Genomic DNA, 25,490 nt, shown 5'->3' on the forward strand with positions numbered 1-25,490 from the left:
AAGGTGATTACAGAATATAAAATAGATTAATTTGTGCCACAGAATCAATGCTTTTGAATTGTGATGCTGGAGAAGACTTTCTAGAGTCCCTTGGACAGTAAGAAGATCAAATCAGTCAATACTTAAAGAAATTAATTAAAGCAATTATATCAAAGCTGAAACTTAAATACTTTGGCCACATAATGAACAGATAGGACTCATTTTAAAAGACTCTAATGTCAGAAAAGATTGAAGACAAAAGGGAAAAAGGATGGCAGAGGATGAGATGGATAGTGTCATAGAAACAATGAAATGAACTTGAACAGACTTTAAGAAATAGCGGAAGATAGGTTCATGCTATGGTTCATAGGGTCATGAAGAGTTGGATATGACTGAACAACAATTTTGACTACATGAAACTGAAAAGCTTTTGCATAAAGAAAATTAATGCAACTAGAATAATAAAGCAGGCAACCGAGAAAAATATTTGTATGAAATATCTCTCATAATGATATAAGATATATAGGATATTAATATAACTATATAACAAAGTTATTCCTCAATAGATTAGAAATCAATGGATATAAACAAAAATTCTCAAAAGAATTGCAAACTGTTAAATCATATGAAAGAGTGCTCCAAATCACTAATAATGAGAGAAATGAAAATTAAAATGATGCAGGTGTCATTTCGCACTCAATAAATTAACAAAGATGACAAAAGATGGTTTTAGTCAACATCAGAAAAGTTGTAGAAAGACAAGAACACTAATGAATTTTGGGTAGTACAGAGGTTTAACCTAACCATTGGGTTTTGGTTGGTTTTTTGTTTTGGGTTTGGGGTTGGGTTGGGGTTTTTTGGTTTTGTTTTGTTTTTTGCATTTTCAAATAGTGTTTTATTTTTTCCCAATTCCTTGTAAAGACAATTTTTTAATATTCATTCAAAAAAAATTTTGAGTTCCAATTTTTTTCCTTTCCTCCTTTAACCCCTCCCTAAAAAGGTAAGAATTTTAAATAGGTTATAAACATGCAATCTTAAAACGTATTTCAGTGTTAGTCATGTCAAGAGAAGAAACAGATCAAATGGGAAAAGCCCCCCAAAAAGATAAAGAAAGTGAGAAGAGCATGCTTCAATCTTCATTCAGACTCCATCAGTTCTTTCCTTGTATGCGGATAACATTTTCTATCATGAGTGCTTTGGAATTGTCTTGGACCATTGTATTTCTGAGAAGAGCTAAGTCATTTATAGTTATCACACAGTGTTGCTGTTACTGTATACAATGTTCTCCTGGTTCTGCTCATTTCACTTTGCTTCAGATCATGTAAGTCTTTCTAGGTTTTTCTGAAGTTCACCTGCTCATCACTTCTTATGGAATATTTCATTACATTCATATACCACTCCCCAATTGATGGGCATCCCCTCCATTTCCAAGTCTTTGCCACCACAAAATGAGCTTGCTATAAATATTTTTGTACTTCTATGATCTTACCATTCCTAAAAGTAATTTGGAATTATGTGAAGAAAGTGACTAAAATGTCCTTGTCTACTGACTCAAAGATTTAATTGCTAGATATATACCCCTAAAGAAGTCAGTGACAAAAAGAAAGATCACCAAAATATTTATGCCAATACTTTTTGTAGTAGTAAAGAATTAGAAAAGAGTAAATGCCCATAAAATATAATACTGAGAACATATGGACTTTGCTACCTTCACTTTGCATCAGATAATATATCTTTATATGTATGTGTGTACATATATTATCATATATGATTAAAACATTATAAAGAACCATAATAAAACAATAAAAACTTAATGCTATGAAATTTAAATGATCAAGCTTCATCTCAAAGAAGAGATACACAGAGCTTCCTCCCACCCTGCCCCTACTTTTTTGAAGAGATGAGGCACTCATCTCTTAATATAAAGACAGACTTTTTTATATATAGTGATTAGTTTTGTTGTACTGGGTTTTTCCCCTTTTCATTCTTTATTATATGGGATTACTCTGAGAAGAGATGACAGTCCTTTTAAAATAAAAAATTCAATTAATATTAATTTAAGATATTTTTTTAAAACAAAAGGTTCAGAGACTGGGGCTCATGTGACTAAAGACAGTCTAATCTAGATAGAACCCAGGACCCCCTAGGTAGACAAGGGATCGTCTAAGGGCATTAGAATCTTTAAGGGAGATATCTAAAGGCTAAAGTTGAAGGAGAAGGAAGAAATGTAACTTTATATCACAATTTTTTTAGGCCCTATTTGGGGCTTTATAATAGGTGGGTCTTTCAGACTAGTTTAATCAGTGGAAAAAAGTCAAGAAGAACTCAGGAGAAGCCACAATATTGTGGAGAAAGTGACTTGGGCAAAAAGTACTAAGGAGGACGTTGGAGAATGGCTTAGTACTCAGCAAGCCAAGAGGTGAGAAAATTCTTTATTAGACATTTCTCAAAGCTTTACCTGGAAGTCAAAAATATGAGTTCTGATATTAGGATCCATGGGGGGGGGGGAGTTCTCTGTGTGGTTTCTTCTTTATTCATTCAACAAACATTAATGAAATACCAAATGAGATGATTTCATAGAAAAAGAAAGAGCTTAGTACAGAGCGTGTCACATAGTAGTCACTATATAAATGCTTGTTCCCTTCCCCTTTTCTTCTCCTTCCCTACCTCTTCCACACCCTTCCCCTACAACTAGTTATATTGAGGTACTGGTAATATTTTTAAAAATTTTCTTAATGAAACAAAATGACAAGATCTCTAAGCATCTCTTACTTAAGGGAGTAATACTCCTACATTGCTTAGGAATAGATCAGAATCAGCTTTCAATACCACTTTTATATTAGAACAATAGGAAATAACATATGTACCAAGTACCTCATGGGACACATTGTGTAGGCTCACCAAAGAAACATGGAAAATATATTTACAAAATGGGTTTGAACAGGTTGGATCAGAAATGGGAATGGCAATCTTATGAAAAGTTCGCAATGACACTAAATACCTACAAATAGCTGATAGGGTCTATACTTGGAAAGCTTCACTGGAAAAATTACTCTAGTAAACCCGAGTAAACATTAGTCAATTTTACCCAGAAGGAAGATAGAACTGTCTTGTGAATTGAAGCTCAAGTTCCAACTCAGCTAGCTATTCTAAACCCAAGGATTAAGAGAAGCTTGTGTGTTCTAATGGGCAGTTGGTACATTTCAGCCAAAGCAGCCAGCTGGAAAGACTAAGAAAGAATGTACGGTGTTCCTTGATTATTTGTACAAAGTAAAATCAACAAATAGAATGGATTTTGTAAGTTGTTTGCTATTTTCTTTTAAGTAAATTTTCTCTCTGACTGAAGTCATTTGTTTATTTAGTGCCAACTTAAACACATAGCAAATAAAATTACTTATTGGGTTGAAAAAACACATATTTGATCACATTAACTATCATTAAAAGTTCCTCATACTTCTCCCAGGTCCTTTTTAATAAAAATAAGAGGAGACTAGAGTTGTCTCTTTTGCCTCCCTTTGAATCACATGATGATCTCTGCCATGCTGCATGTTGGGGATAGCCCTCACTACAGCAAGATAGTTGAGAGGGAATGTACTCATAGTGGAAAGGTTCAGGAAGGACTTCATAGAGAAAGTGGTGTTTGAATTTCATCGAGAGAAGTCTAATACAAAGAGTGGGTCCAGGAGTGAGGGGACAAGCCTGTGGTCTCCACTGCTGGGGATGGCTTAGTCTGGACAGCTTGAGTTTGGGAGTTTCAGTAGCAAAAGATCATCAGGTACCCTTACTGACTCCAGTAAAAATATGGTGAGCTCCCCAGGATGGAGTACCACCGGGCTACCTAACTAGGAATGAACAAGCCTAGGTCAAAAAAAATGAGGTGGGTTAGAGTTTCGGTGTTGCGATTTCCTTGGGATTAAAGGTTCAGACTGTTTACAACACTTCCTTCCCACCTGAATACAAAGAAGCCCCAGGGGTGCTTGATACTTGGCTGGTAGATCACAATGGCATAGGAATTTCATTCAGCTGAGTCTACTCAAGACATCCTCAATGCCCACGCTTGTTCAATATCCCTTTTCTACTATGGCTTATTAAACGTCTTGTTTGTTAATTGTTGAATGACCTACAAATGTCTCTTTTTAAGTGTCAAATCTAAACTACTTGACTCAGGCCCAGGCCAGAACATCAAGAAAGTTAAAGAGGTAAAGAAACAAGTATAGGGCACCCAAGACAGAGTCCGGAGGAGCATTACATGTATGATGAGACAGGAGAGGAGATAGGGAAGGAGCAGGAGGCGAACCAGGAGAGAACAATTTAATGAAAGCTCAGAGAGGAGAGAGTATATAATAACAGAGATTAGTCAGCAGCATCAAAGGCAGCAGATAGGTTTAGAAGGATTAGGAGTAAGAAAAAAAACATTAGATTTGGCAAATAAGAGATCATTAATAATTTTGGAAAGAGCCTTTTAAGTTGGGTGATGAGATACAGAAGCCAGATTCCTGATGGTTGAGAAGAGGACAGGGAGAAAATGCAATAAATATAAATAGCTTTTTCTAGGAATTTGGCAGAGAAAGGAAAAGTTTAGGATGGGAGGAGAGGGCCTGAGTAAAAGTATTTTTAAGAATGGGAGAGACTTGAACATATTTGAAAGCTTTAGCAAAGGATCTAGTAGATAGAGAGGAAATCATTAAAATTGCAATAATGGATGAAACCAAGCACACTTGCCTTGTCAAGGAGAAAAGCTATAGGAAGAAAAGAGGAAATAGTGGGAATTATGTCAAGAGGTTTTGAGATGAAAGGAATGAGAAGCGACAGAAGCTCCTGTTGAATGGCCACAATATTCTCCATTAAGAGATAAAAATCTTCAGCTGAGAAAGAGAAGAGAGATAGGTGTGGGAAGTTTGGGCAGGGAAGATAAGGCTTACAAGAACTTTTATGGTGACTGAGGCAGTTTGGGAGAGGTAAAAAGATATCCTTGTTTCAGTGAAGGCCTAGCTGAAGTTGGATGCCATGAATTTACAATTTACCCAGTCAAAATGGCGGGTGACCTCCTCCTGTACCATCTGTTTGTATTTGAGATAGAGCAGAGATAGATGGTGGGGGTGATTTAGGGCTGAAATTTGTCAAGGATTGTGTAGTGAAGAATAGGTTTAGGAGGTGTTCATGCATAGGGAGAGATAGAATGATAGGTGATTATGGTCAAATAGAAAAATGTGAAAGTTATTAATTAAGGAAATAAAACATTTGTTGGTAACAGTGAAATCTAGTTTATGACTGAAATGGAGAGAAGATCTTGAACCTAATCTTTTCTTAACCTTTTTTTTTTTTTAAAGTGTTATGGATCCTTCTGGCATTCTAGTGAAGTCTATAGATAGACCCCTTCTTAAAATAATATACTAGAGAACTTCAACATCCATGCTGATGCTCTCTAAAATTATCCTTCTTATTCATCAGGCTCCTTAAATCTCATTACGTAGTCCAAGAGTTCTTGCTGGGCTACATTAATTTTAAAAAAATTATCTTGATCATTATTATTCCAATATAATTGGTTTCTATTGTTAAACATTTATTTATTTTGTGCCCTTAAAAACTATTATTATGAGTAAAGGCAAGGCTTTTCAATGATTTTGTTTTCCTTTCTAGGACATTGGTACTTTATCATGCTCATTCAATTTTTCTGTTTTTTTCTCATCTATCCTGAAATGACTTGAAGGAGTAGACAATCTTTATATTCACTGGTAATCTAGATCCTAAAGAAACAGTTGTGTGTACTCATATCTAAGAACACTGGCTATTCTGGTATCAGATTGTCCTTTTTGTGACTGTTTCACATTAAATTTGGATATGTCAGTAAAAAGTTTTTCCAAACAATTTCATAACCACTGTTTTCTAGACTCATCACACCTACTGTTTCCTCCTCATCTTCTTTTTGTTTCCACGTGGTCCCTCCTCCCCTCTCTGAGTTGCTTTTAAGTAATACAGGCATGTAAAGTAAAAACAGTGGCATGGAACAGGTTTTACCAATGTGGCTCATACAAAGGAAGGAAGAACTGCATTGGTGAGTAAGTATTGTGAAAGATCTGTCTTGTACGGATTCTACAGCCTAGATTAAATTAAAGGAACTACCCATACTTGAGGAGCATTGGTGTTCACAAGAATCTGATTTTCTTACTCTGTGTCTCTTTGGGATAGAAACAAGTTGTTGTTTTAATAGACATTGATGGCTGTTAAAATTCCTCTGAAGACTCAGAAAACATTTCCAAACAATCTTTCCTATTTATTCCTTGACCGAGTTCATTTAGTTCCAAAGCATTGTCTCTTGTACTCACCGGCCTCTCTCATCTTCCAAGTCTGCCATCTATTCGCAGCTAAATCAGTCATTCAGTTTCTGAACCAGGCTCCTAGGGGTAGTGAGTCCTTTCTTCCCTACTCCCTTTCCCCTTCTTAAATTAGTGCTGTTGGTTGTAGCCAACACATCATTTTCAATTCAGTTCAATTCAACATGATCCCATTACGTCTAAAGTTCTGCACTAAATGCTCGGGAAGATAAAGGAAAATGGTTCAAGTCTTCCAGAAATATGAAATCTAGTTGATTACATCCTCGTTTTCATCTTAAAAGTCTTTTTCTAACAAGTGGTTAGCAAGGTCTTTTCTATCTCAGTTTTCTATCCTGGAATAAGGAAAAGTTTATCTTAAATTGTGCAAGAGTTGACAGTGCATTACTTCAACCCATGCTGCAGAGGGGTCAGGCCAGGACAGGATGCTAGCACTAAACATCCTTATTCTTTGCTGTACTGCATAGGCCTAACATTTACTGAGACCTCTAGATCCATGTATATACTGACCTCTAGGGGTTGGCTTTTCTTCACTTAAACTCTTTATCTTCTCATTGAGTTCCAGCGCTGTGATGGCAGCCTCCTGCTTAGCTGTTGTCAAATCAGTCTGTAGCTTTTTCACTTTCCTTTTGTACTTAAGTTTCTTTAAAAGAAAGAAAGACAGGAAGAAGGAAAGAAAAGAAAAAAAGAAAAAAGTTTCTGTCATGAAAAACAGGTCGGGGTGAGGGTGGGGGGAGAGAAAGGAACGGAAATGCAAAGAGAGGAAAATTACTAACAATGCCTATACACATAACCTTGGAAGAATGACATAGCTGGAAAATGTTTGGGGCTTGTACAGATCAGATCCTGTCTGACTTTTATATAATAGGATGTGCATGTGTGCTTGTGTATGCAAGGGAGACAACAAATTGAAATTCAGATCATTTTAAGATTCACTTAACTCTTAACATTTAACTTCTCTATGGGTTACCAGAATGGAAAAATTTAGACTTTTTGAGGTAATGTGGAGAAGCAGCTGGATTAGAAACATTATCTGCCAACCCGAATTTCATTACCACTGATAAGCTAAGGTAGAGTCAGCTGTAAATTTTCCTCACTTCCTGTTACAGGAATGTAAATTTTTAAGATCTTCCCTGCCCCTAGGTTAAGTGCACCTGGAGCCTGTGGTGGGAGGCTTGTTTTTCAGGAACACCCACACCTTGGTGCTTCGTGATTGGGCAGTGGGTCAAGATGGTTGTTACATTCTCTGACCCAGGAGAAGGCTATATAATCCCTGATGTGAGACTTTGATTTGGGGCTCTCTTTGAGAAGTGTTGTGTGATTTGACCAGACAAGACTCTGGGAGAGCCCGCCAGCTTTGAAAACCCAGATGTTGATGCTTCCCTCTCGGTTAACGGTGATTTGGTATGGATGTAATGGTTGGACAGTGGGAGGCCTGTCTGCTTGAAATGTTTCTGTCTGTATCCTCTGAAGTTTGGGGTGCTGACTTTTCCCCCTGAACTAGGTGAATAATATGTTTGATTGATTAAAGCAAGATTGTTAACCCACTTTGAGTTGCTTTCCTTTAGAAAAGCAGATCTAAGAACCCATGTTGGCAGCCACCCTGGGGATTCTGGGGGGCTTGCTGCTATACTTCCTCAAAATATTTAGAATCTTTCCTGATCTGGAATATATCCATTTGAATTTGAATTTATCATATTATTCTAGATTCTTTATGTCTTCTTCAAAAAAGAAAGAAAAAGAAAATGAGAAAGGAAATTATTTGGTTCTAAATATCATAAATACAAAGAAATCATGTAGATCTCATACATAAATGCCACTAAATGATATAAATATTGAATATGATGCTCAAATAATTGAAGATACTTACTATGTCTCCATATATGAACATGTCTGGTCAATGATGCAGCACAGGTGTGTTCATATATACAAATATGAACTCAAAATAGTTAAATTATATTTTACTGGAATGTGTTTCAATAGAAAGCTTTTCTAGTACATTTACAATATGATTTAAATTCACCTAAATTTGACATATGCAAAACTCTTAGAAATACACCTATTATATAAGGTGATAATTGATAACATTTACCTTCTCACTAAAAGTTTTCATTTGGCAAATACAAAAATACGTGTATTTATATTTAAGTCCTCAAATGCTGTCACGTTTGTTGAAATTTTCAAATTATTTTCCCAATACCTCCCCCTAAATATGAACTGTCAACAAACATGGTCAGATTTAAGGAGCTTGAGCAGGTTTGCTGAGGTTAAGGTGGAAGAAGGGGCAGGATCAATTTGAAATGAAAGTCTAAATCATGGACCCAAACCAGTTTGGGTTGTCTAAATTGCTTAGAAATTGCTTTTTTGTTGTTATTGCTTTACTGAATGAAGAAACAGGTCAAAACCTTTCCTTTTTTCTTTTCCCCAGACAGAAGGGCTACATGACATTTATCTGTATTCCTCCTTTGGGCATTTTAGGAATTAAATTAAATTTGCCAACATGCTTTTTATTAGTCATAGACATCAAATTATTTCAATCAGGGTAATATTTTCCTCCATTTTTACATTCACATGCCCAGCAGCCATAGTGTTATATTAAGACTCTAATTAGGCCTATTATTACTTACTTTGTAACTATATACATTACTCTATGATTATGGAAACATCAAGGCTTTATGGCCTGAAGGTAAATTCTTAGTGCCTGCTATTCTACAAACTTTTACTACTGGGTGGAACAGGAGAGGAAATCACATATTTCTATGTTGTTTTTAAAAGGAAATATTTATCTGTATTATACTACTGAATAGCATGAACTATGCCAGGATTCTAGGAACTAGAAATAATAAAGAAAAACATATAAATTTAGAACTTTCACCTAGGTTTATAATCTCAGGGAAATTTCAGGGTATTTCTACAACTTTTTAAACAGTGAACTTGAAACATTTTATAAGAAAATAAATTCAGCAATCAAAAATAATCTCTAAAATATCTGTATTCAGTCTTTGTCACATTGAAAAATAACTATTAACTCGTGAAATCAGTTCTGTATTTTGGATAATTTTTCTGCGCGTTTGTCTTAGTTTTTCTTTATGTAGGTAGAAGTATCTTAAATGAACACAGAAATGTAAATAGCTTTGATCCAATCTGCAACTAATCAGTTTTTTGTTTAGGTGAAGTTGGTGACTACCTAATAAAAAAGATAACATCTGTATAGCAATTTAAGGCTTACAAAATGTTTTCCTCACAACATTAAGTTAGGAAGCACAAATATTATTAACCTTATTTTACAAGTGAAGCAAATGAGGCCCAGAAATGTACACAGGATAAAATAGAAACTCTTTTGTTTGGCTTATAAGGTTCTTATCTGACTCAACTGACTCAAGCAGAATCAGACTTTGTGGGGAAGGAGCCAGCAAAGAGCCTGGACCTGTGATTGATGCTTATTCATGCTGGGGGTGGGGAGTAGAAGTAGAGGGAAGAGGAGAATTAACCTGGGGAATTAACTACTTACTAGCTGATATTCAAACTCTCTGTCAGTGGGGAAAAGGGACTTTGAGTCATTACTACAGGCCTTACTTTGATGGGGTGACTCAGAAGATAGGAGTTTTCCTGGACTGTCTTTCTTTAGTGGGACAGGGAGGCTACTGAAGTCCTTATAAACAATCGTCTTTTGTCCCTGTGACACTGAACAAAACTTCTGCTAGATCTCATTCAGGGAAGCCTGCAGCTGGAACAAAATCCTAGTGTCCACTTTCACAAAGAACCAGATATTTAGGAGGATTATGAGCCCATCCTAGAAAAAACTATCTTAGCCAATCCTCTCCATTTGTCACCCTGTTATATCTGTCCAACCCTGTGGTCTTTTTGCCTAGGGAACATCCCTCCACCATGCCAGCCCCCTTTCTCTCATTGGTTATTTAGAGGCATAAGGGAGCCCTTATTTGGGTAAGCAATTCTAGTTGGCCAATCTTTATTCCCCTCTTAACCCTGCCAACAGTGCATTAGCATATGTCTTTTTCCACATCCAGCATCTGTCATTTTCCTTTTCTGTCATGTTAGCCAATCTGATAGATTTGAAGCAGTACCTCAGAGTTATTCTAATCATTTCTCTAATTATTAGTGATTTAGGGCACTTTTCTCATATGACTATTGAAAACTTTAATTTCTTCTTCTTAACATTGCCTGTTCACATCCTTTGATGACTTATCAATTGGGGAATGACTCTAATTTTTGTAAATTTGGCTCCGTTCCCTATATATTTGAGAAATTTAACTTTTAACAAACTTTCTGTAAAATTTCCCTCCAGTTTCCTGCTTTCTTTCTAATTTTGGCTGCATTGATTTTGTCTGTGCAACCCCTTTTTAATTTCATGTACTCAAAATTATGCATTTTACCTCTCATGATCCCTTCTATCTCTTTGTTCATAAAAATTTTCCCTTATCTACAAACCTAACAAATAATTTTTTCCATGCTCCTCTAATTTGCTCACCACCTTTTATGTCTAAATAATGTCCTTTATATAATGTCACATACCTATTTTAACCTTACTTGGGCATATAGTATGAATTGTTGGTGTATGCCTCATTTCTGTCAAACTATTTTCCTTTTCCCAGAAATTTTTGTCAAATAGTGAATGTTTGCCCCCAAATCTTGAATTTGGGGGTTTATCAAACACTAGATTACTATGGACATTTAAAACTATGTATTATATGCTCAATCTATTACACTGATCAAACACTCTATTACTTAGCCAGTACCAGATTGTTTTGATGATTACCACCTTGTAATCCAGTTTGAAATCTATTAGTGTAAGGCTACCTTCCTTTACTTTTTATTCATTGATTCCCTTGATATTCTTTATCTTTTGTTTTTCCAGGTGAATGTTGTTTATTTTTTTCCCTAGTTCTATAAAATAACTCATTGGCAGTTTGATTGGTATAACACTGAATAAGTAAATTGATTTAGGTATACTAGACATTATTATTGTATTGGTTTGGCCTACCTATGAGTAATTTAATATTTATCCAACTATCTAGATCTGTCTTTATTTATGTGAAGTGTTTTGTGATTTTGTTCATAAAGTTCCTGGGTTTGTCTTAGTATGTAGACTACAAAGGATTTTATATTATCTGAAGTTATTATAAATGGAATTTCTTTTTCTATTTCTTCTTGCTGGGGTTTGTTGTTAATATAAAGAAAATTAAGGGGTAAGAAAGAGGAATGGATGGGAAAAGGGAAATATAGAATCGAGTAAATTATCTCACATAAAAGTTGTACAGAAGGGGCATTTTACAGTGAAGAGTGGGATAGAGAATTTGGGGTGCACTTGAACCTTATTCCCATCGGAATTGGCTCAAAGAGGGAATAAAATATGCACTCAGTTGGGTATAGAAATCTGTTTCACTCTACAGGAAAGTTGGAGGGGAAAGGAATGGAGGAAAGGACTGACAGAAGGGAGAGAAGACTGGGGAGGTGGTAGAAGCAAAACCCTTTTGAGGATGGATGGAGGGGAATACACAGTAATCATAACTAGGAAAACAATGCCTCATTTTTCAAATATGTAGAGAAATGAATGAAATTTGTAAGAATACTGGTCATTGCCCAATTAATAAATGATCAAGGCAAATGAACAGGCAGTTTTATGATGAAGAAATAAAAGCTATCTTCAGTCATATGGGAAAATACTCTAAATAACTATTGAGTAGAGAATTAGAAATTAAAACAACTTTGAGGTACCATCCCACACCTATCATATTAACTGACAGAAAAGGAAAATAACAAATGTTGGCAGGGATGTTGGAAAACTGAGGCCCTAATGCACTGGTGGTTGAGTTGTTAATTGATTCAGTCATTCTGGAGAACAATTTGGAACTATGCCCAAAGGGCTATCGAACTCTATGTACCCTTTAATCCAGCAATACCGCTACTTGGTCTGTATCCTAAAGAGATTTTAAAAAATAGGAAAATAACCTATATGTACAAAAATATTTATAGCAGCTCTTTTTGTGGTGGCAAAGAATTGGATATTGAAGAGATTCCCACCAATTAGGGAATGACTGAGTCTGTTGTGGTATATGATTAGGATGGAAAACTATTGTACTCTAAGAAATGACAAACAGAATGCTTTCTGAAAAACCTGGAAAGACTTACATGAACTAATGCAAAATGAATTGAGCAAAACAAGGAGAACATTGTACACAGTAACAGTAATATTGTGTAATGATCAACTGTGATTGACTTAGCTATTCTTAGCAATTTTATGATCCAAGACAATTCCAAAGGACTTATGATGAAAAAATGCTATCCACCTGCAGAGAAAGAACTAATGGGGGGGGGGGGGGCAGAGCCAAGATGGCAGAGTAAAAGCAAGAACTTACTTGAGCTTATCCCCAATTACCTCCAATACCTGTGAAAAAGGACTCTGAACAAATTTTAGAGCTACAGAACCCACAAAATGACAGAGTTAAATATGTCTCCAGCTGAGGACAGCCTGGCAAACCAACACGGGAAGGGTCTATCACACTGGGCTGGGAGTGGAGAGCAATCCCATGTGGGCTGTGGTGGCACAGACTGGTGGCACAGAAGCCAATGTGAAATATCTCATTGGAAAAACAACTGACCTGGAAAACAGATCCAGGAGAGATAATTTTAAAATTATTGGACTACCTGAAAGCCATGATCAAAAAAAAGTCTAGACATCATTTTTCAAGAAATTATCAAAGGAAATTGCCCTGATATTCTAGAACCAGAAGGCAAAATAGAAATTGAAAGAATTCACTGATCACCTCTTGAAAAGATCCCCCAAAGAAAACTCCTAGGAATATTATAGTCAAATTCCAAAGTTCCCAGGTCAAGAAGAAAATATTACAAGCAGCTAGGAAGAAACAATTTGAGTATTGTGGAAACACAGTCAGGATAACACAAGATTTAGCAGCTTCTACATTAAGGGATCATATGACTTAGAATATGATATTCTAGTCAAAGGAGCTAGTATTAAAACCAAGAATCACTTACCCAATAAAACTGAGTATAATACTTCAGGGGAAAATATGAATATTCAATGAAATAGAGGACTCTCAAGCATTCTTAATGAAAAGACCAGAACTGAACAGAAAATTTGATTTTCAAATATAAGAATCTAGAGAAGCATGAAAAGGTAAACAGGAGAGATCATAAGGAACTTATTAAAGTTGAATTGTTTATATTCCTACATGGAAAGATGATATTTGTAATTCATGAGACTTTTATCAGTATTAGAATAGTGGAAGGGAATACATACATAGAGAGATGTATATATATATGTATGTATGTATATACATATATGTATAAGTGGGTATATGTATGTGTGTGTACATACACACATACACATGGAGGGCACAGGGTGAGTTGAATATAAAGAGATGATATCTAAAAATAAAAATTGGTGAAAGAGGAATATATTGAGAGAAGGAGAAAGGGAGAGATAGAATAGGGTAAATTATCTCACATAAAAGAGGCAAGAGAAAGCTCCTACAATGGAGGGGAAGAGCAGGTAGGTGAAAGGGAATGAGTCAACCTTACTCTCATTGAATTTGGCTTAAGGACGGAATAACATGCAATTCTGCTTTTCTAAAGGAAATCAACTCAAAAGGGGTTAACAATCTTACTTTAATCAAACATGCATATGTGTGTGTGTGTGTATGTGTATGTATGTATAATTCACTTAGTTCAGGGGAAAAAGTCAGCACCTTGAACTTCAGAAAATACATACAGAAATTACAAGCAGACAAAAAATACAGACAGAGAAAATAACACAATTCAGTAGACCAACAGACAGGATTTCTAGCTGTCTGATTATTACATACATACACACTTACCAGAGAGAGAAGCACCAACATCTGCGTTTTCAAACTCAGGGGGCTCAGTGGTTACCCAGAGTCTCATCTAACCAAATCATACAACTCTTCCCATAAGTGAACTGCAAAGCAAAACCTCACCTCAGAGTGTGTGTGTGTGTGTGTGTGTGTGTGTGTGTAGCCTTCTTCAGGGTCGGAGGACATCACAACCTGTGTGAACCACTGCCTGATTACAAAGTAACAAAAGGTGTCCCCCCAATCAAGCCCCTCCTGGGGGTTCCACTTGAGGCCCATTAAGGGGAAGGAAAGATCCTCAAATTCCCTAGGCCTATTAAGGGGCAGGGAAAATCTTCACATTCCCTTACCATTACACTCTCTCATAAAATAGAAGCAGATAGGAGAGTGGATCAAAAACAAGAATCCTACAATATGTTGCTTATTAAAAAAAATGCACCTGAAGCAGAGAGAAACACACAAAGTAAAGGTAAGGGCTGTAGCAGAATGTATTATGCTTCAGTTGAAATTTTAAAAAGGAAGAGTAGAGATCCTGATCTTAGACAAAGTAAAAGCAAAAATAGATCTACTTAAAAGAGATAAGGAAGGAAAATACATCTTGCTAAAATGTACCATAAACAATAAAGGATTCAAATTAAGAAGTGCAAGGAATCAAATTAAGAAGTGCCTGTCAGATCTATGGGAAGGGGAAGAATTCATGACCAAACAAAAGATAAAGAGCATTACAAAATGTAAAATATATAATTTTGATAATATTAAATTGAAAAGCTTTTATACAAACAAAACCAATACAACCAAGAAATCTGGGAAACAATGTTTACAGAAAGTGTCTCTGCCTCATTTCTCAAATATATAGAGAATGGAGTCAAATCTATGAGAATACGAGCCATTCTCCAATTGATAATTTATCAATTTATTGACAATTTATCAAAGGATAAAAACAGTTTTCAGATGAAGAAATCCAAGATATCTATATGCTTATGAAAAAGTGCTTTTAAACAACTCTGAAATACCACCTACCACCAATCAAATTGGCTAATATGCCAAAAGAGGAAAATGATAAATATTGGAGATGTGGGAAAACTGGTACACTAAGGCACTGTTAGTGTAGCTGAGAACTGATCTAATTTCTGGAGACCAATTTGGAACTATGCCCCAAAGGCAACCAAACTGTGCATATTCTTTGATCCAGCACTACTACTACTCTGTCTGTATCCCAAAGAGATCATAAAAAGGGAAAAGAATCTATATGTGCAAAAATATTTGTGGTAGAAAAATATTAGAAATTGAGGGGATGCCCATCAATTGGGGAATGGATAAACAAGCTATGGTATGTGAATAAATGTAATAGAAAATACTATTGTGCAAGAAGAAATGATGAACAGGCAGATCAGAAAAACCTCAAAAGATTTGTACAAATGGATATTGAGTGAAGTGAACAGGACCAGGAAAACACCGTACACAGCATCAATAATATCATGTGATGATCAACTATGAATGGCTCAGCTTTTCTCAGCATCACAATGATACAAGACAAGTACAAAGGAATCATGAAGGAAAATGCTATCCCTATTCAGATAAAGAACTGATGGACTCAATGCAGATCAAAGCTTATTTTTTTCACTTTCTTTATTCTTTCTCATGGACTTTTGATCTGTTTCTTCTTCCACAACTGTGATGAATATGGAAATATGTTTTACACAATAGAATATGTATAAAGTATATCAAACTACCCACCATTTTCAGAAGAAGGGAGGGGAAGGAAGAAGGGAGAAAAATTTGTAACTCAAAATCTTGTACAAAATGAATGCTAAAAATTTTCTTGATATGTAATTGTGGGGAAAAAAATACTATTTAAAGCAAAAAAAAATTTCTTCCCAAGGAAACCCCCCCCCAAAAAAAATTCTTTTTCTTTTTTTTGGGGGGGGAAGGTCAGGTCTGTTTCCTTTCACAAAATGATTAATATGGAAATATGTTTTGCATGATGGCACCACTATAACCTATATCAAGTTGCTTGACTTATTGATGAGAAGCCAGTGGATCAAGGAAGGAAGAAAATTTGGAAATCATTTTTTTTTTTTAAGCAATCAGGGTTAAGTAACTTGCTCAAGGTTACACGGCCAGTTATTTCTGGGTGTGGTGCTAAGTGTCTGAACCCGGATTTGATCCCCAGGTCATCCTGACACTGGAGCCAGTGCTCTCACTCGCTGTGCTACCTGGCCACCCTGAAATAAATTTTTTTTAATGTTAAAAATTGCTTTTACAAGTAATTGGGAAAATAAAATAAGAAGTTTAAAAATAAAAATCTTGCATCAATATTCATTAGGGAAATTGGTCTATAGTTTTCTTTCTCTGTTTTTGACTCCCTGGTTTAGATATCAAAATAATATTTATGCCATATAAGGAATTTGGTACAATACCTTTACCTATGTTTTTCAAAAAGTTTAGATATTATTGAATTAATTATTCTTAAAATATTTGGTAGAATTCATCTGAGCCTTAGGATTTTTTCTTAAAGAGCTCATTTGTGGTTTGTTCAATTTCTTTTTCTAAGATTGAATTATTATTTATATTTTTGTTAACATTTATCCATTTTACTTAGATTGTGAGTTATATTGGCAGTTGAGTAATATAACTCCTAATATTTGCTTTAATCTCATCTTCATTGATAGTGCATTCACCCTTTTCACTTTTGGTACCAGTAATTTGATTTTGTTTTTCTTTTTTTTTTCTTTTTAAATCAAATTAACCAATGGTTTATTTTATTGGGTTTTTTTTTCTCACAAAAGCAGCTTCCTGTTTTATTTATTAGTTCATTTTTTTAACTTTCAAATTTATTAATCTCTTATTTTTAGGATTTCTATTTTGCTTTAACTGAGGGTTTAAAATTTGTCCATTTTTTAGTTTTCTTTTAATTGCATGCCCAATTAATTGAGCTGCTCTTTTTTTCTTTTATTGATTTAAGTATTTGAGGATATAAATTTTCCTCTAAGTACAGTTTTGGCTGCATCCCACAAATTCTGGTTTGTTGTCTCACCGTCATTGTTTTTGATAACATTTTTTTATTATTTCTATGACTTGTTCCTTGGTCTCTTATTCTTAGTTTCTAATTAATTTTTAATCTATGCTTTCAACACTCTTTATGGCATGTCATTTTTATTGCATTGTGGTCTGAAAAGGGTGCATTTAATATTTCTACTTTTTGGCATTTGTGATGTTTTTATACCCTAATACATGATCAGCTTTTGTGAAGGTGCCATGTACAGCTGTATAGAAATGCTTCTGATCACTGTCTCCTTTAAATCCACCCTCTGTCATATAACTACCTCCCCCATTTTGCTTAGCTTCTTCCCCTCCTACTTCCCTGTTGGGTAAAATAAATTTATATACCCAGTTGAGCGTATATATGTATTCTTCCTTTCTCAAACCAGTTTAGATGAGAGTGAGGTTCAACCAATACCTGCTGTCCCCATTTTCCCCTCCACTATAAATACTCTTCTTTGCAGGCCTCTTTTATGTGAAATAATTTTCCCCATTCTTCCTCTTCCTCCTTCTCTCTCACCCTTTCATTCTTTTGGTGAGATAATCCCAACATAACATACTCACATTTGTTCTCTCTGTGTAGACTTCTTTTAATCAAGTTTTAATTAATAAAGTTCTTAAGACTTATATGTATTATCTTCCTGTATAGGAAGGTAAACAATTCAAGCTTATGAATCCCTTATGATTTCTCTTAGCTGCTAAATCTTTTGTGATGCTAGCTGTGGCTCCATGATATTTGAAAGACTCCTTTCTTGTTACTTGGAATATTTTTCCCCTTGACCTGGGAGCTCCAGAATTTGTCTGTAATCTTCCTGGGGGGTTTTCATTTTGGGATCTTTTTTTATGAGGTGATTACTTTCTATTTCTATTTTGCCCTCCAGTTCTAAAATAACTGTGCAGTTTCCCTTTATAATTTTTTGAAATATGTCTAAGCTCTTTTTTGATCATTGATTTCAGGAAGTCCAATAATCCTTAAATTATCTCCCTTTGATCTGTTTTCCAGTTCAATTGTTTTTAGGGTGAGATATTTCATATTCTCTTCCATTTTTTCATTGTTTTGACTTTTTTTTTTATTGTTTCTTGATGTTTCATGGAGTGAATAGATTCTACTTGAGCAAGTCTATTTTTTTATTTAATTAATTTGCTTGTTTCCTTTTAGTTTACAGGATTCAATTCCACAATTCCTTGAGTTTCACATTTTGTCCCCCCCCCCCCCATGGCAGCATATAGTCAAGTATAGGATCTGTAAATACTTTCACATTATACATTAGTCAGGTTCTAAAGATGGATTGTATCAGCTGGAATGAAAAATGGTAAAGAGGACATAAAACCAAATAAGAGAAGGAAAAAGATCAGGTATTTTGCTTCCACCTGGATATAAACTCAGTTCTTTCTAGTTCTTTCTCTGGATGCACATATTTCTCTCCATCATGAGTCTTTTGGGATTGACTTATATTACTGCATTGCTGAGAGGAGTCCAGTCTATCAAAGTTGGTCATCACACATACGTTGTGTCTGTAAATACAAATTTCTCCTGGTTCTACTCTTCTCACTCAGCATCAGTTTGTATAAGCCTCTCCGGGTAAATATGAAAATCGTCGAGCAAGTCTAGTTTTGAAGAAATTATTTTCTTCATTGGGGTTTTATACTTTTTTCCATTTGACCAATTCTGTTTTTTAAGTTCTTTTCTTGGATTTTTTAGGGGTCTCTTTTACCAAGTTATTAATTCTCTTTTGATAATTTTTTTTGCATTGCTTTCATTTCTTTTTTTCGTGCTTTCTTCTACTGCTCTTATTTGATTTTTAAAATCATTTTTTGGCTCTGAAATTCTTGTTGGATTTGTGTCTGATCTGCATTTTTCTTTGAGGCTTTGCTTTCATTGGTTTCATGTTATTGTCTTCTAAATGTGTGTCTTGGGCTTTCCTGTCACCATTGAAGCTTTTTATGGTCAGGTTCTTTTTGTTTTTGTTGTTGTTTGTTTGTTCATTTCCCCAACGTATTTTTTTTTAATTTCAACTTTAAGTTAGAGTTGGGCTCTACCCACCTCCAGGGAGAGGAGGTGGGATGTCACTGTCCCAAACTTCAGTCTTTTTTGCTCTTTGTTTTCACAGCTAGCACTGGGGGTGTGTAAATTTTTGGTGCTCCCAAAATGGTGTTATCCAGGGAGAAGTGTGGTCAATACTCTCCTAGTCTGTATTCTGGTCCTAATCCAGAAAGGGCCCCTGATCCCTTGTCTCTGCAAGTACTCTTCTCCATCCTGGAACTGTGACCTGGAAGTGAGCACTTAACGGATGCTTGTTGATTGATTGGTTGGTTTATTTATTGGCCTGGGCACAAGGACATCCTATTTTAGTCCATTTATATTTATTCATTTGCCTTGGACTTTCTCTCACTAAGTCTAATTTCTTCTTCTCTCAAGTGCAGACGTTTCACAAGATGACTTCCATGGTCCCTTTAACTTCTGGTCTTCAATATTCTTATCCTTTGCCTTCCTCCCTTCCTTCTCTAATCTTTCTAACACAATGTTATATGTGGAAGGGACCTTAAAGATCAGTTAGTCTAGCCTCCTTATTTTTCAAATAAAGAAACTAAAGCCCAGAAAGGTGAAATGATTTGCCCAAGACAAGTGAATGGATAAAAGGCAAATCAGAACTGTAACTCAGGTCCCCTGATTCTAAGGTCAGCACTTTTTCTTCTTTATCACATCCCCACCTGCTTCAGAAATAACTAATGTAGATGTATGGATCTAAAGTTGATTTGTCACATTAGAGACAGCAAACACTGCCCTAAGTAAGTTTTAAGCTGTTAGATAAGCAAAATAGTAAACAAATGTAAATATTTAAGTATAGGCCATAAAAAGTAAAGGAAATTTAGCTAACCATATTTTGAGCATAATCCTGTCAATTGGTCCCAAAGTCAACTCTAAGTTCTCAGTTCAAAGGAGGGATAAAAATACATTGGCACACCTTAATGAGCCTACTGTAAAGCTATTTTCCAGCTTTTTCCCTTGGGGGCAGAGAGAGAAGACTAAAATACCAAAGCTATATATGAAGCAATTTTGCAGTTTCTCAGCCCCACCTCTTACAGGTGTTGGTATCACTGGCAAACAATCAAAAAAAGTGATGTGGGTGGAAGGGGGAAGAAAACAGAAACTTGAGATGACAAAATATGCCAATGATGAAAAATAATCCCCACATCTTGTGAAAGGGCTCACAAGCTCATATAACATGATTAAGAAATAACGAAGAATTTTATTCCATGACTTTATACTTAGAGCTTCAGAATGTTTTATGCTCAGCACTCTCTCTAAAGTTTTAGGGGGCTTCCAGCTGAGAGGAAATACAAAGCAGGTGACTGGAATTAAATCGACTGTTGGATCACAAAGCAAAGGTCTGTGAAATTTATATCCAAAGTTTCACAAGCGCAGGGACCTTGTTTGCTTAATTCAACTCAGGACATCTAGCCCAATTCTAAACGATTTTGTTAATACTACAGGGGATGTATTATTCATCTTTTGGTCAAATTTTTCACGTCTTTACTGAGTTTCACTCTGTCATTGTCTATTGTGGGAGCGCAAGGGACAAACATATATGGTAGGGATGGAGTCCATCCTCAAAGGATGGAAAAAATCTACATAGAAAAAGAAAAAATGGATAGAAACAAAATTGATGCTGATAAAGGTTATAATAACCTTTGATGCTAGGTGAAAAGCTACCACCAAAAGTAGCAAGGGGGAAGAATTCTATGACATGATGCTTTTTAAACCTGCTATATATCATTGCTTTTCCATGAAACAGAATGTTTGCAAAAACCACCACCCCGTTTTTCTAGCAGGGAGGCAAAGAATTTTAGAAATTTGCAGTAGAAATTCCCAAGTACAAAGTCATATGCAGTTTGATTCAAATAAAGTTTTCTTTAGAAACTAGATGTTTAACCTTTTAAAATATTGATATTAAAACCCATTGCTTTCTGTCTCTGTATGTCATCTGTCTCTGCCTCTCTGCAACTCTCTGTGATTCTTTCTTTCTCTTTCTCTATCTCATTCTTTTGAAACTATATGACCAAGCTTGACCCCAGAGAAGAATAAATAATATACACCTCCCCTTCCTTCTTTGAAGAAATAAGGACATCATAAGTGTGAAATAATGCATATACTGTCAGCTACAGTAGAAGATGAAGCAACGAGGTGATGCCACAAACAGGGTGCTGGACCCAGATTCAGAAAGATCTGTGCTCGAAGCCAGCCTCACACACTTATCAGCTACATTACTTCAGGCAATTCACTTAACCTCTGTCTCAGTTTCCTCATCTGTAAAATGAAGATAATAATAGCACCTACCTCCCAAAATTTTTGTGAGGATAAAGTTAGATAACATGTGTAAAGTGCTTTGCAAACCTTAAAGTGTTATACAAATGCTAATTATCATTATGATGACAATGACGATGGTGATGATGACGATGAAGATGATGTGCTGGTTAATTTTGCTAAACTGATTTCCCCCCCCCTCTTTTTATTCTTTGTTAGGAATAACTTGCTGAGTAAGGAAGGGGAAGGGACACATTGGGAAATGAAAGTGATATAAAAAATGAAAGATATCAATAAAGATAATATTTAATAATAATAATAATAACAATGGCTAGTATTTATATAGCACTTAAAGATTTAGAAAGCACTATATAAATATTATCTAATTTTATTCTCATAATAATTCTGGGAGGCAGCTGTTATTATTATCCCCATTTTATATATAAGGAAACTGAGGCAGCCAGAAGTTAAATGATTTGTCCAGTGCCACACAGCTAGTAAATTTCTGAGGCTGGATTTTAACTCAGGTCTTCCTGATTCCAGGTCCAACACTCTATCCATTTTACCACCTCACTGAAATCTAACTGATATTAAAAAAGTACTTCTGAGGTTGTCATTGTTTAGGAACAAGGAAGCACCAAATATTTTCTTCCATTCTTCAAAAAAAGTCCATTAAAGCTGTACAAATCTTTCATGATGCTGGAATTTAAAATACAAATACTGATCACCACTTTTACTTAGTGGGTTTCTGAAATAAAATTAATTACATGACAATACAGAATATGAAGTCATTGTTTATAAGGCTTGGTATATAATCAAACATTCCTCAATCAACCACTTGTAATTTTCCATCAGTCTTTAATCCACCCAATATCTGAAGGCTGAACTTAACTGAATTCACTTCAATGTACTATAGAAAGTTTAAGGCACCAATGCTGGATCCTAACGCAAAATAAAATCTTGTCTTCTTTTTTTACTTGAATTTTACTACTTCAAAGTTCTGTGATTTTTGTGATACAGATCACAACGACTCTTTGCCCTTAGTCTTGGTGAGTTGCTATGGCCGAAAAAAAAATTACCACTCTGTGGTCTGCCTTTAAGGGGAAGAATCTCTCCAAATATAGTTAAGCTTCTCAAATAACAGATAAACAGTCTCTTACTCACAAATACTTAAGACGTGAAATAGTAACCTATCATTACTACTATCCATTCTTGGGAGGTAAAGACAACTTTGTGGGATGGCTCATCAGATATTTCACATTCATTTCTCAGATCTGGCCATTTTTCATCCATTCAGCGACAGCATTTTCCTGACAGAGCTGTCCTCTTGGCCTGAGAAGTTGCTGCAGACATCAGTTTCTGACCTCTTCAGAATTAGAGATGAGGCTAGAAGCATCCATTTCTCAGGGTCTCTGTTCAGGGAACTTGACCAAGACATACCATAGAAGAAGAAGCCGGGCACTAGAAGGATAATGTCAGATTTGCCTTAGAAAACATATATTCCTTCTGCTATGCACATGCAGGCACCATCAATGTAGGTAAAGAAGGAGAGAAATCCCACTTCCTCTCACTGGAAATCCAATGAAGAGCTACAAGGGGGTGTGTCACAACACAGTCCACCTCAAAGAGACAAGTTCTTTCCTTGCCCACAAAGTGAGTGGCTCTTCCTGAAGGAGTTTCTGATCATTTCTCCCTTAGTTATGGGGACATAGGGGATCCACCAGGAGCTGTTGGTACACACATATTATGCTGTTAATGTACACCCATGACGTTAGCAAAGGTCCAGAAAGTGTGGTACGCAGGAAGGGACCAGTGTGCATGGCTAACCTGATCACCTGTGTTTATATATATGTATTTCCTTCTATGCTTCATTTATTCCACATCTTCTTAGATTGGACTCCCCTCCCTGTACTCTACAATCCAGCAACATTGGCCTCTTGCAGTTCCTTTTCACTCATTATTCCCAATGCCTGGAATGTTCTCCCTCCTCACATATACCTCATGGCTTCCTTCAAGACTCACCCAAATCCCACTTTTCTGCAGGAGGCTTCCCCCTCACATTCCTCCCTCCACATCCCATGCCTTCTCTCTGGGATTAGTTCCCATTCCTATTGCATACTTCTTGTATCTGTTTAGTCATTTATATAGCCAATCTGGTTCTCATTGACATTTTCTCTCCCATTAGAATGTCAGCTCCTTCAGATCAAGAACTAATTTTTTTGGTTTTACTTTCTTTATACTCCCAGGGTTTAGCACAGGGCACATAGCAAGCACCTAATAAATCCTTGATTTATCAGTTAAATGATTGATTCCATTATCTTAATTTGTTCAATCATTCTCAAATTATTGCACACATAAGCTATTATCAATTTTTTGGTGTTTCAGATAGAGAAGCTATTTTGGCACAGATTGGTCCTTCCCCTCACCCCTGCCTTTTTTTTTTGTGACTTTTGGGGATAAAGTCCTAGCGATGGAATGATCAAGCTGAAAGTTATAATCAGTTTTGTTACTCCTATAGTATTCTGCTGTATAGTACTACAAAATGTTTGCACCAGTCTACAATTCCACCAACAAAGTAATAGAGTACCTATAACCCTACCTGTATCCCCCTTACAACTCATCTCCTCCATCCTCCCTAGTTTTCTCACTTGCATTTCCCATGGACCCCATCATTCTTCTACACACTTCTCCTAACCTTATTCTCTTACCTCTGTCCCTTCCTGATCACCCCTCAGTCTGATCTTGATCCAAAGCATTCTTCCGTGTTAGAATAGCCCTTCTAAAGTGGCTCTGTCCAAATAGCTCCAGATTTTCCTAGTCTCCATGGAACAATCCATAAACATGGCATCCTCTGGTGTGTCTAGCCCCATGATGAACTGGGCTTTGGAAGACAAAGTGATGAAAATGTGGGCCTCTCTACTATATTATTAACAGAGATGAATGACAAAGAAACACATTTCAGGACCCCTTATTTTGGGGTCTTCTTTGTATGGCATACCTGGAGCAGTGGTACCACATGTAAAAACTCATCTTTGTGGCATGGCATCATGTACCTTTGCCTGGCATGTTTTGTGAAGGCAGACCAAACCTGTCTTTGGTATTTGGAAAGAGTATCAAACAAAATGAAGTTCCAGTTTGATTTTTACACTCAGCATTCTCTCTATCTTTCTTAGCTATAAACTAGACAAACTTTTGTGTTAATCAGCTATACAGTGTATAGCATAACCATACTCCTGCTAAATATTTATTAGGTTGTATCTGGTAGGACTGTTTTTCATGGGAAAGGGTAAGTGATACTTAGAGTTTACATAGAGTATTTTTAAAATTCTTTGTAAGAAAATATGAACTATTAAAAGGCTTCTTCTAATGACAAAATGGCATTTATGGTGAAAAGACTGCTTATATTTTCTCAACAATAACTTTACATAGAAGTTATATAAATCTCAAGGAGATCATGCAAAGTGGGAATCCAAAAGTATGACCCAATTTTTTTTTTTGAAGCCCTGAACTTTTGTGGATGGCATGCAAAGTCAGAAGGAATAAGGTGTGGTTATAAAGTGAACTTCGGCTATGAAGACATTAGTAAGTTTCAGATTGCATGTTTTAACAGGTCAGAACAAATATTTTCTTTAGTTGCCATAGATCAGCCTGTCAAAGTCAGCTTGCTACTTGGTTTTATTGAAATAGAAGGTTTACGCATCTCCAGCAAGATGCCTGCTAACTTCAGGTAGGATACACTTAGGGCACAGGTTCCCAGCCAATAGAAGGCAATCTATAGATGGATTTCAAAACCTTACTTGGCATGTCATCAAACCAGTCACCGCTCTGGCATGCCCCTCCCCTTGTTAGTTCATGGGAGTTTCCAGTAGGGAAGAAAGGTTGACCAACAGCCAACAGTGACTTATACTCAACACCCACCACCCCCCTTATCAAGCAACAAAAGGAATTCTTCCTCAAGAAAAGTTGGGATCATTCATATAG

At 35.9% G+C, this 25,490-nt stretch overlaps 1 protein-coding gene across 1 annotated transcript in view; it reads right to left on the bottom strand.

The window, feature by feature from the left end:
- Positions 1 to 25,490, bottom strand: part of CCDC192 (coiled-coil domain containing 192) — a 338,981-nt gene that overhangs the window by 73,375 nt on the left and 240,116 nt on the right. The window contains exons 7-8 of the mRNA XM_069087735.1: positions 6,818 to 6,954; positions 6,306 to 6,334 (exon numbers count right to left, since the gene is read on the bottom strand). Of these exons, the coding sequence (XP_068943836.1) occupies positions 6,306 to 6,334; positions 6,818 to 6,954 (166 nt within the window). The remainder of the gene's footprint in view (positions 1 to 6,305; positions 6,335 to 6,817; positions 6,955 to 25,490) is intronic.

Source organism: Petaurus breviceps, unplaced genomic scaffold (assembly GCF_028583685.1).
Source record: "Petaurus breviceps papuanus isolate PSGF00001 unplaced genomic scaffold, PetGlider_PUasm1.0 183, whole genome shotgun sequence".
NCBI classification, from domain to species: Eukaryota; Metazoa; Chordata; class Mammalia; order Diprotodontia; family Petauridae; genus Petaurus; species Petaurus breviceps.